Source organism: Cervus canadensis, chromosome 18, assembly GCF_019320065.1.
Source record: "Cervus canadensis isolate Bull #8, Minnesota chromosome 18, ASM1932006v1, whole genome shotgun sequence".
Classification (NCBI taxonomy): domain Eukaryota; kingdom Metazoa; phylum Chordata; class Mammalia; order Artiodactyla; family Cervidae; genus Cervus; species Cervus canadensis.
Genome location: NC_057403.1, coordinates 11,016,442 through 11,027,529, shown reverse-complemented (window position 1 = coordinate 11,027,529; position 11,088 = coordinate 11,016,442). Strand labels below are relative to the sequence as shown.

The following is an 11,088-nucleotide window of genomic DNA, read 5'->3' as shown; positions in this document are numbered from 1 at the left end:
GAGATGTCCAATAAGCCTCCTCTATCTTGTCTACTATGGTCCAAGTGATTTTTTTTTTTTTTCCTTTAAAGTCCCGGCCAAAACTCACTAAAGCTCACAAAATTACTTAAACTCCTCAGTTTGCGTGCATTTCAAGGACTCTTGCATCTATTAGTGTATGTTCACTAGAGTCGACTACATGGACTCTAAATTATCTAAGCACTTAAAGAGATCACTATTGATCTCATTAAGGCTTTCGAAATGCACTTCGGACTCCGCAGAAATTGGCCTTCGCCCCTTTAAGAGGAAGCGAAGCCTATCCCCGACCTAGAAAAACGGGGAGGTCTGTTCTCTGCAGCCCTGGAGATTGCTTGATGCCTTTCCAGGCATTCAAGCAAACACGCCCCTCCTGCCGGCCTGTGTAGCAGCAGGAACTCCATTACCCAGAAAGCCAGGCGTTGAGAGGCAGCTACGATTACCCAATGAACGCTCAGAATTTCAGCATTTCCGTGACATGGTGAGACGGGACTTCCGATGTCTTCGCTGCGGTCTTTTTGGTTGTTATCTGGGTCCTAGGGCCGAGTGCGTAAAGTCAGGCTTGAAGTAACAGAGAAGGAGCTAGAAGAGGCTTTGTACCCAGTGACTGGAGGCGGTTCTAGAGTCGGGCACGTCGCCGCCTGCGGGGCGGCCTGGAGACGCGGCTGCCGGGTCCGTCCGGGCCAGGATTTACCAGGCCCAGCGGCTCCGTAGCGGCGGTTGCCCTGAGCGACCTGCTTCAGGTAATCGCTGTCCTTCGGGCCCGCACCGCCCTCGACCCACCGGACACTAAAGCTCCGAGTGTGGGAAGCCTCCTCACGTGCCCGCAGCCCCGGCCCCGGGATATAGGCGGTGAGGTGGTCTTGGGTGGGGCCCTGTGTCTGACAGATAGTGTGATGGCGCATGGGAGAGGGTGACAGGCTGAGGGACCCCCAGATGCAGAGGTTTGAAGGTCGGACTGAGGCGGGAGGACCGGGACCCCTGGAGCCCATTTGATGTCTGCAGGGAACAGGACACACAGCTGCTGGAAGTCAGTACAGAGGTTAGATGCTCGGCCCCAGGTACTTGGTTCGGGTGCCGCCAAGTGTGCAGGGAAGGCCTGAGCCCCTGGAAAATTGCCAGGATCACATCCCTCTAAGACCTACCTCTTCCCACAGGTTTCCATGGCTGCAGAGGTGCTTTTGGAACCTAATCGGGTAAGTGTAGGTTACCCTCATTGGTCGCAACACTGTGTTAGTCGCTCAGTCGTGTTGAACCCTTTGCGATCCCCTGGACTGTAGCCCGCCAGGCTCCTCTGTCCATGGAATTCTCCAGGCAAGAATACCGGAGTGGGTTGCCATTCCCTTCTCCAGAGGATCTTCCCGACCCGGGGATCGAAACCAGATCTCCCGCATCAGAGGCAGATTCTTTACTGTCTGAGCCACTAGGGAAGCCCTCTAATTTTCTCCAAATTTGGGTTGTCATGAAACTTGTCATCTGGCATTTTCCCAGCCCTTGGGTATGGTATGGAGATCTTGGGAAATCCTAGCTCAGGGTCCTAAGTCCAGTCTAAGTGTTATATGAAAGGGTTCCCATTTCAGGCCACCAATAGGAAGAGATGTGGAAGCTTGTCACAAAAACAAGAAGTGCTTGGAGGTGAGACTAAGCTGGTTCAGGGAATTGCAGGTCTCCTTCCTTTCTGGTGAGAATAAACTGGGTGTGGGGAGCAGCAGTCAGACCTGGAATGACTGCCTGTGAAGTCGGACATCTATTCTGGAGGCAGTGGGAAGTGTGGATCAGATGAGGGAGGTGATTTCTTCTGGGTCTTCACAGGCTCCATTGGTTGCAGAGTGGACAGCAGCGTGAACAGAGCGGTTAGTGGGAGAGTGAGGAGAAAGCAGACAGCTATGGCACCAAGGTCCAGAATCTTTTCTGAGCACTTAGGAGGAAGATGGAGATGGGGTAGATGTTTGAGGCGGTGGATTGTGGGTCTTCAGGAGTGAGGCAGTTGATGGTCTCTTCTGTCTGTATCCTGGCAGGGCAGTGTGACCTTTGAGGATGTGGCTGTGTACTTCTCCTGGGAGGAATGGGCTCTCCTTGATGACGCTCAGAGATGCCTATACCACGATGTGATGCTGGAGAACTTTGCACTTACATCCTCACTGGGTAAGCTCTTCCACCTGCCCCTGTGCCCTGGGCCAAGCTCTGTGCATCTCTTTTCTCCAGGGGCAGGTGTGTCCCTAGTTGCCTGGATTTCTGCTGTGTTTACAAGGGCTGGGCTGAGTGCTCGCTTCTTTCTCATCTGTATCACTACAGCACCTACTGCCCCAAAGCCTCCTGGGTAAGGGCTTGGTATCACTGTTGTTTTGTCAGCCTAATGGACCCCCATGTCTTGCCCTCTGCCTCACTGGGTGACTCTCAGCACCATAGCACCCTAGTATAGCACCTTCCTTTCCTATAGCTCACATTTGTTTCTGACTGTGCTAGAAGTGTAGTCACTTACATAGTCACTGCTTACACAAATGTAAGTACTACTTACAGATCCTTTGTTTATGTTTTTTTTACTTTATTTTTGTTGTCGCAAAATATACAAAACATTTGCCTAATGGACTAAATGGCATTTAGTCCATTCTCATTGTGCAGCCATCACAATCCTGCATCCATAGAACTTTTTCATCATCCAACAGAAACTCCATACCCATTAATCAGTAACTCCTACCATCCATTGACAGCCACCATTCTACTTTCTGTATCTATGAATTTGACTGAGTGTCTCATGTAGGTGGAATCAGACAGTAGTTCTCCTTTGATGTTTGGCTTACTTAGCATAATATGTTAAAGATTTATCTGTGTTGTAGCATGTGTCAGAATTTCTTCCTTTTTATGACTAAATAATATTGTATGTACAGATTTTGTTTACTCAGTATTCCATCTGTGGACAGTTGGGTGGTTCTGCCTTTTGTTTCTCGTGAATCATGGTGTTATGAAATGGGTGTGCAGATTTCTTTTACTGTCCTTGCTTCAATTCTTTTAGGTATATACCCACAACCAGTATTTCTGTATCTGTGATAGTTTTTTTTTTTTTTAATTTTTTGAAAAATCACCATAGTGTTTTCCATAGCAGCTGCACAAAGGTACCAATTTCTCCTCTTTTTGCATATACTTCTTTTCTGTTTTTTTGAGTAATAACCATTATAATTAGTGTGAAGTGGTATCTCATTGTGTTTTGATTTGCATTTCTCTAACGACTAATGATGTTGAGCATCTTTTCATGTGCTTATTGTCTATTTATCTTCTTTGGAGAAATGTCTCTTCAAAAAATCTTTTGAGAATTTTTGAATCAAGTTGATGATTTTTGTTGTTGAGTTTTAGGAATTCTCTCTATATTTTGAGTGTTAACCCTTCATTGGATATGTGATTTGCAAATATTTTCTCCCATTCTGTCAGTTGCCTCGTTCTTATGTTCATGGCATCCTTTGATGTACCAAAATTTTTCATTTTGATGAAGTCCAGTTTGTTTTTCTTTTGTTGCTTGTGCCTTTGATGTCATATCCAAGAAATCATTGCCAAATGCAGTTGTCTTGAAACTTTTCCATTATGTTTTCTTTTAAGAGTTTTGTGGTTGTCGCTGTTAAGTTTAGATCTTTGGTCCATTTTGAGTTAATTTATGTACCATGCAACTTCATTCTTATGCATGTGGATATTCAGTTTTCCCGGCATCATGTGTTGAAAAGTCTGTTTTTCCTTTTTGAATGGTATTGGCCTTCTTTTTGAAAACTGTTTGAACTTACATGAGCAAGCTTATTTTTGAGCTCTTTATTCTTTCATTGGTTTATATGTCTGCCTGGATTCCAGTATCACGCTGTTTTGATTACTGTAGCTTTACAGTGGTATTTGATTTGATATTTAGACATGTGACTCCTTCAACTTTGTTCTTTTTCAAGTTTGTTTTGGCTGTTTGGTGTCTCTTGAGATTCCATATGAATTTTAGGATGAATTTTTCTATTACCACAGAAATTCTCACTGGATTTTTTATAGGATTGCATTGAACATGTAGATGTTGTGGTTAGTTTGGTTTTTGGGGGTTTTTTTGGATAGTTTTGACATCTTCAATATTAAGTGTTCTAATCCATGAGCATAGAAGTTTTTCCATTTACTGTCTGTAATTCTTTTAGCTATGTTTTGTAATTTTTAATGAACAAATCTTACTTCCTTGGTTAAATTTGGTAATTTGTTCTTTTGACAAATACTTTTATCTGTGGAATTGTTTTCTTAGTTTCCTGTTGATTGTTAGTGTATAGAAATATAACTGATTTTTTTTTTCCATTTTATATTCTCTTTCTTTGCTAACTTGATTTATTCTAACAGTTTTGTGGTGGAATTTTTAAGATTTCATGAGATGTGGTGATTCTTACTTCCTTCTTTTCTCTTTTGGATGACTTTTGTCTTTCTTGCCTAATTGGTCTGTCTAGAATTTCTAATAGTATGTTGAATAGTAGTGTTGGAAGCTGGCATTCTTTTCTTATTTGTGATCTTGGAAAAATAGTTTTCAGTCTTTACTATTGAGTTTAATGTTTGCTGTGGGTTTTTAATTTTTTGCTTCCATTATGTTAAGCTAATTTCCTTCTAGTCATAGTTTCATAGTTGAGTATTTTCATCATAAAATGGTGTTGAATTTTGTCAGGTGTGTTTCGTACATTGACTGAGGTGATAACATTTTTTTCCTTTCTGTTAAAGTGATATATTACATTGATCAAACTTTGTATGTTGAATCATCCTGGCATTCTAGATATAAATCCCAGTTGTTTGTGGCAAACATCTTTTTATTATGCTGCTGAATACAGTCTGCTAGTATTTTATTGATTAATTTTGCACTGATAATCATCAAATATATTCCCCTGTAGGTTTCTTTTAGTGTCTTTGCCTGTCTTTATTTTAAATATCAGAGTAATAGTAAGAGCTCCAAATGACATAAATTAAAGCAATTTTGCATTACAAAGTGGTTACATCAGACTGATTCTACCACTGTAGTTGTTGTCCAGGTGGGAAAACACCTGGTTTTACTACTCTGCCATCTTCCTGCTTACTTACTCCTGCATCCTACTACTCTGCCATCTTTACTACTCTGACACTCTTTTGTTGTGTCCATAGGTACTATTTGTAATATTTGAAATATGTTTGCTGTGATCTGTTGTGTCCTGAGTTTTCTGGGCTAGTATTGGCTGCTGACTTGTCCTGTCCTTCCCTTTGGAGTTGTATCATCCAGCTCTCATGCAGTAGCTCAACTGGGGCTAGAGGAAGAGTCTTTTGTGCTTCCCTGGAGGCATATGACTCCACTCTCCACAAGATGGGCCCAGAGGGGACCTGACACAGATGAATAGCAGATGGGAGAGGACATGACTTCAGGGCTTGGTTGAAGTCACATCAAGAATCTCTCTTGTTTTACTTCTGTTTTGGTGCCATTGCCAGTGGCCAAGCTCATCTCCATCTTTCCTCCTCCATTCTTGACACTTTACTGACTTGTCATTTCTGTTAGTTGTTTTTATTCTGACTCCAGCTGAGAGCTACTGTCCACCTCTCTGGACTGCTTACCTTACTCATTCCTCACACTCTTCCCTCCTCAGTGCTTTCCCCCTTTGTAGTGTTCCTACAAAGGTATGCACCTATCTAATAATCCTTAAACACCTGTTAACCTCTGTTCCAGTCAGATTTTTCTGGACCTGAAATAGACTTCTGCACAGCATCACATGTCATCAGCAGATATAATCCTGCTAAAAGCTATTGACATGCCCTACCTGGTGGTCCAGTGATTAAGACTCTGTGCTTCCTCTGCAGGGGGCACTGATTCAATCCCTGCATCCCACATGCCAAGTGTCATGGCCAAAAAAAATAAGGCCATTGACAGAGAATGATCTGTAGCACGTACCTTTCCCCCTGGGCCTTTCTTTGTGTCCTGTGCCTATTGAGGCCTGCACCGTTCTTTGACCTTAGGGACTGAGTGGTGCACAGAAGTTGCTTTCTTAAGGTGACCCCAACTTCCTTTTCCTGAAAACAGTTTCATGGACTGATTCTTTGATGTATCAAGTTACATTTGTGATGCCTTCTCAGAAAGGTTAACGTGTACTTCACCATCACTTCTTTAATTTCAGGCTGTTGGCATGGAGTAGAAGATAAGGGAGCACCTTCTGAAAAAAGCATTTTTGTAGAAGGAGTGTCACAGATCAAGACTCTCAAGGCAGATTCATCTCCCCAGAAGGACCAGCCCTTTGAGAAGTGTGGCCCAGTCTTGAGAGATAATTTTCACTTGCCTGAGCATCAGGAAGCACATCTTGGGCAGAAACCATACACATGTGGGAATCGATTCTATATCTCTGCCAACCTTCAGCAATATCAGGGACAACACATTAGAGAGATACCCATCAGAACTTCTGTGGACACAGCCTTGATTATAAAGAGCTGTGAAACCCATGTGTCAGGGGAATCCGTTTTGTCTGAGGGAATAAGGAAAGACGACTTAGCCAGCATGGGATTTTTCCATCAACTGGTCACTCACACTAATGAGAACCCAAACAACAATAATGAGTGTGAGGCTGTCTTTCATGGTGGGGAAAGGCATCGGAACTGGGGAGAAGGCAAAAAAATCCTCAACTGCACAGATACACTTGTTGAGGACCAACGAGTCCTCGCTAGAGAAGGGCTTTATGAGTGCAGCAAATGTGGGAAAACCTCTACCCGAAGGTGGAATCTGATTCAGCACCAGAAAGTCCACACTGGAGAAAGGCCTTATGAATGCCATGAATGTGGAAAATCCTTTACCCGAAGCAACAGCCTGAAGACCCACAGGAAAATTCACACTGGAGAAAAACCTTATGTGTACAAAGAATGTGGAAAATCTTTTAGTCAAAGATCCAACTTTGTTCAACATCAGAAAGGTCTCTGTAGAGAACGGCTTCATCAGTGTGGTGAATGCGGAAAATCCTTTAGCCGAAGCTCCACCCTCATTCATCACAGGAGACTTCATACTGGAGAAAGACCTTATGAGTGCAGTAAATGTGGGAAATCCTTTAAACAAAGCTCTAGCCTCAGTTCACATCAGAAAATCCACACAGGAGAAAGGCCTTATGAGTGTAGGGAATGTGGAAAATCATTTAGCTGCAAATCTAACCTCATTATCCACCTGAGAGTTCACACTGGAGAGAGGCCTTATAAGTGTCAGGAATGTGCAAAATCCTTTAGCTGCAAATCTAACCTCATTAACCACCTGAGAGTTCACTCTGGAGAAAGGCCTTATGATTGTGCAGAATGTGGACAATCTTTTACTCAAAGATCCATCCTCATTCAACATCAGAGAATTCACACTGGAGAGAGGCCTTATGAATGTCATGAATGTGGGAAATCTTTTAGCCGAAAATTTAGCCTCATTTACCACCGGAAAGGTCACACTGGAGAACGGCCTCATCAGAGAAAAGAAAGTGGGAAATCTTTAATTGCAAATCTAACCTCAATGAACACCTGAATATTCACACTGGAGAAAGATTTCATGAGTCTGGGGACAGTGGAAAATCCTTTAGCCAAAGTTCCAGCCTCATTCAGCATTAGAGAGTTCACAGTGAAAAATATCTTAAGAGTGCAGTGAATGTGGGCAATCTGTTAGCTGCTAATACGGCCTCATTCAATACTAGAGACTTCACACTGGTGAAAGGCCTTAGATGTGCCAGCAGATGCAGTCTAGTATAATTACACTGGAGGAGATAAGTTGTGAGGGAGCCATCTGCCTGAATTAAAACTCATAGATCAGAAAATCTTCAGTAGGGGCATTCCCCTCAAGTTCCAGGTATGTGAGAATCTCTTAGGAGTTGTGTTACAGTTTCTTACCTCCCAAGACCCTCACCAGCTTTATGTCACTGCCAGTTCTATGGCAGAATTCATTTCATCTCTATCACCTGGCAGGTCCACAGTGTGCAAAAATTACCTCCCGACATGCTTAGGTAAGCTGACCTCTGTCCCATCCCCTTTGTGGATGGAAGTAATGAGTAGTCTTAGCTCTTATGGCATCCTCTTTCCCTTCTCATTTCCACAGTAGGGCATGAACCTCATTCAGTTTGGGCCCAGTGGACCCAGTCTGAATTCTGTTGGTGACTTGACAGAAAGGCCTGCATTTTCAGGGACATGTTAGTTTCTAGTGATACTTCTCTTGGATTTTCTCAGCCTCTAAGTCTGGAGGAACTGGAGAACCAAGCTGGGAACTGCATGCCTCATATTACTTTGCACTTTGCAATAATAAAGGCATTAATATTAAGCCCCCTTTGATCTGGGGGTTCTATTCACTGTGTGAGGTGATCTGAAGACAGCTAGGCTATACCAGCATTGAGGGTGGCACAGATTTCATAGGGATCAGGTACACTGTTTGCCTCACATGTCAGTATGAATGAAGCATATAGCTGTCTTTCTGGTTTTGGCACATTGTTCTCCAAAGTCTCCTAGGAAAGACCACAGAGCTTTGGGGTCCTGACTTGTGGACTGTGTATCAGGATTTTTTGTGGGCTCAGAAAACACCCTGGGAAGCCAGGAAGTTGTGCCAACCTCTAGTACTTCTGGGAACATGAATTGTTATTCAGAGTGACTATCACATAATGCTTAGCAGTTAGCCTATGAAAGAACCACATCCCTGATCCCCAGAGTTCACTAGATAGTGCCACTGTAAGACTACAGGGCTGGGGGGAGCCCTCTTGGTAAAGTACCCTGGAGCAGAGGAGACTGCAGTGAAGTAGGTGGAGTGTGCCCCTTCTCCAGTTGTATCAACAGATGCTCCAGTGACTGTGCAGTATCAGTGTGCACAGATGCCCAGAAATTCCCAACCTCCAGTCGTGTGTCTTTTGTGACTGAGGTCATTGTCAAAGAAAATAAGCTATTGGTTTTCTGGACTCCTACATCCTCTCTGGGGTGTTCAGCCAAAGCCCCTTGCCACAGAGGCAGAGAAACAGAGAGAGAAAGGAGAACCCTTAGTCCACAGCGTGGCTCTGTGGCCAGCCAGCATTCCTGTTAACTCAGGTGGGAAGGGATCTATTACTCATCAGTATTTGCTACCACTAAGGCAAGGCTGCTCCTCCAAGGTCGTCAGGAAAGAGAGGTAATATAGGATTGCCAAGCCTGATTTTCTGAAAAGAGTGGGATATCTATGTTTTGCTTTTGAACCATTTTATAAACTTTTATTCTAGTCATCATGCAGTATTCTGTGTCTATTTGAAGTATGCAATTTAAAATTTACATGTAAACCAAGAAAACCTCATCATAATCACAATAATGTAAGTTTCAGCCATCATTGATTTACCTTCCAATAGATTATTTTGTGTGTTCTAGATTTATATCTGATTTTATTCTTAAAATGTTTAATTTTTTCTGATTTTATTCATGGTTCATAATTATTTTGAGATTCTTCAATTATTTATATAAAAATAGTTAATTCTTTTTATTGCTGAACTAGGTATCTTTTCTATACTTATTCCATTTATTTATTCATTCATCTGGTTAAGAGAATTTGGGTTACTTCCAGTTTTGGCTATTCTAAGTAAAGTTGATAGAACAGTTTTATGTACTTTTGTATATATGTATTTTCACTTGTCTTGTGTTAATAACTCAAAGTATAATACCTGAGTCAGAATAGGTGAATGTTTAACTTACAAAATGGCTAAATGGTGACCTTAAATCATTGTTTGCTTTTATATACCCACCAGGTTTATGTAAAATGCCTCCACATTTTTGCTGGTACTTGATATGGTCAGTCTTTTGAATTTACCCTTTTAGTAAGGAAACACTAATTTTAGTTACATCTTAAGGATTCATGGTGTTGAACATTTTTTTTTAATGTGTTTATTTGCCATCTGTATATCTTCTTGGTGAAATATCTGTATATATCTATACTTGTTTTATTTTTTTTCTCGTTTTACTTTTAATATTGTGATTATTTACCTTTTTATTAACAAGTAATCAGCTCATTTTTGTTCCTTAATTTTTATGCATTCTGTACAATGTAATTACCACATTCACCATATACTTATATAAGTTTAATCTGCATTGTTTATATATTCTTAAGCCTAGGCTTTCAAAAACATATTAAGTCTTGGTTTGTAGTGTTTTCCAATTTCCCTTGTATAAATACTCTCACTTTGGCCAATTTCAAACTGCCAGCATGGTTTCACCGAACGTGGAGTTGGGAAGAGTGGCTAGAAATCCATCATTCTAACTCCAGGAACTACAATAATCTGTAGGACTCAGATAATAATAAAACAGTAAAATTATTAGGAAGTGACAAGTTCTGAATATTTGTTTCATGAAAGTATAATTGACTGAACATACATACTGCATGTGTTTAAGATGTACATTTTGATGTTTTGATACACACTTAAAACACCCCTGAAACCAAAATATTCATTGGAAACAAAAGACCATCTACTGATATATTAATGACACTTATTCAGTTAATATTAGTGACACTCAGTTAAATTATTCAGTTCACTATCTCAGTTATTCAAGAAGGAAAAAGCAGAGCATGCAGGATATTTCAAGTACAGGCAATTGTTGAGGGAAAAAAACAAAAAAACAAACTTTGAAATTATTTTTCACACAAGGGATCAGAAAGAATGCTTATTGGGAATTCCCTGGCAGTCTAGTGGTTAGAGCTCCACACCTCCATTGCAGGGGACACAGGTTCCATCTTTGGTTGGGGAATTAAGATCCCGAATGCTGTGCAGTGCAGGCAAAAAAGGAAAATGCATATTAAAAGTTGAGATGCAAAACAAAAAAGAAGTTGAGATGCAATTTTCTAGCGTTTTATTTTGGAGTCAAAACCATACGGTTAAAAAAAAAAAACATACTGTTTTCAGTATGAATCCTTTGATAATTTGTGTCTATGTTCTTGTTGAGGGAAAAGCCCTGAGTAATCCACCATAATTCAGAATAATTGGAGTTCTATAAAGTGATTGGGGAATTTCAGTACATTTAAAAGCAATCAGAGGGAGCATGAAAGTGAAAGTGAAGTCACTCAGTCGTGTCCGACTCTTTGTGACCCCACGGACTGTAGCCAACCAGGCTCCT

The 11,088-nt window shown here is 41.5% G+C and overlaps 1 protein-coding gene across 1 annotated transcript; it reads left to right on the top strand.

Moving 5' to 3' along the window:
- The first annotated feature begins 515 nt into the window (after positions 1–515).
- On the top strand, positions 516–10,295 carry LOC122420721 (zinc finger protein 211-like). The gene is given in 5 exon segments (XM_043436121.1): positions 516–758; positions 1,173–1,211; positions 2,034–2,160; positions 6,144–7,472; positions 7,475–10,295. Coding segments are annotated over 4 exon segments (1,608 nt in total). The 5' UTR covers positions 516–758; positions 1,173–1,178; the 3' UTR covers positions 7,594–10,295.
- Positions 10,296–11,088: the final 793 nt, after the last annotated feature.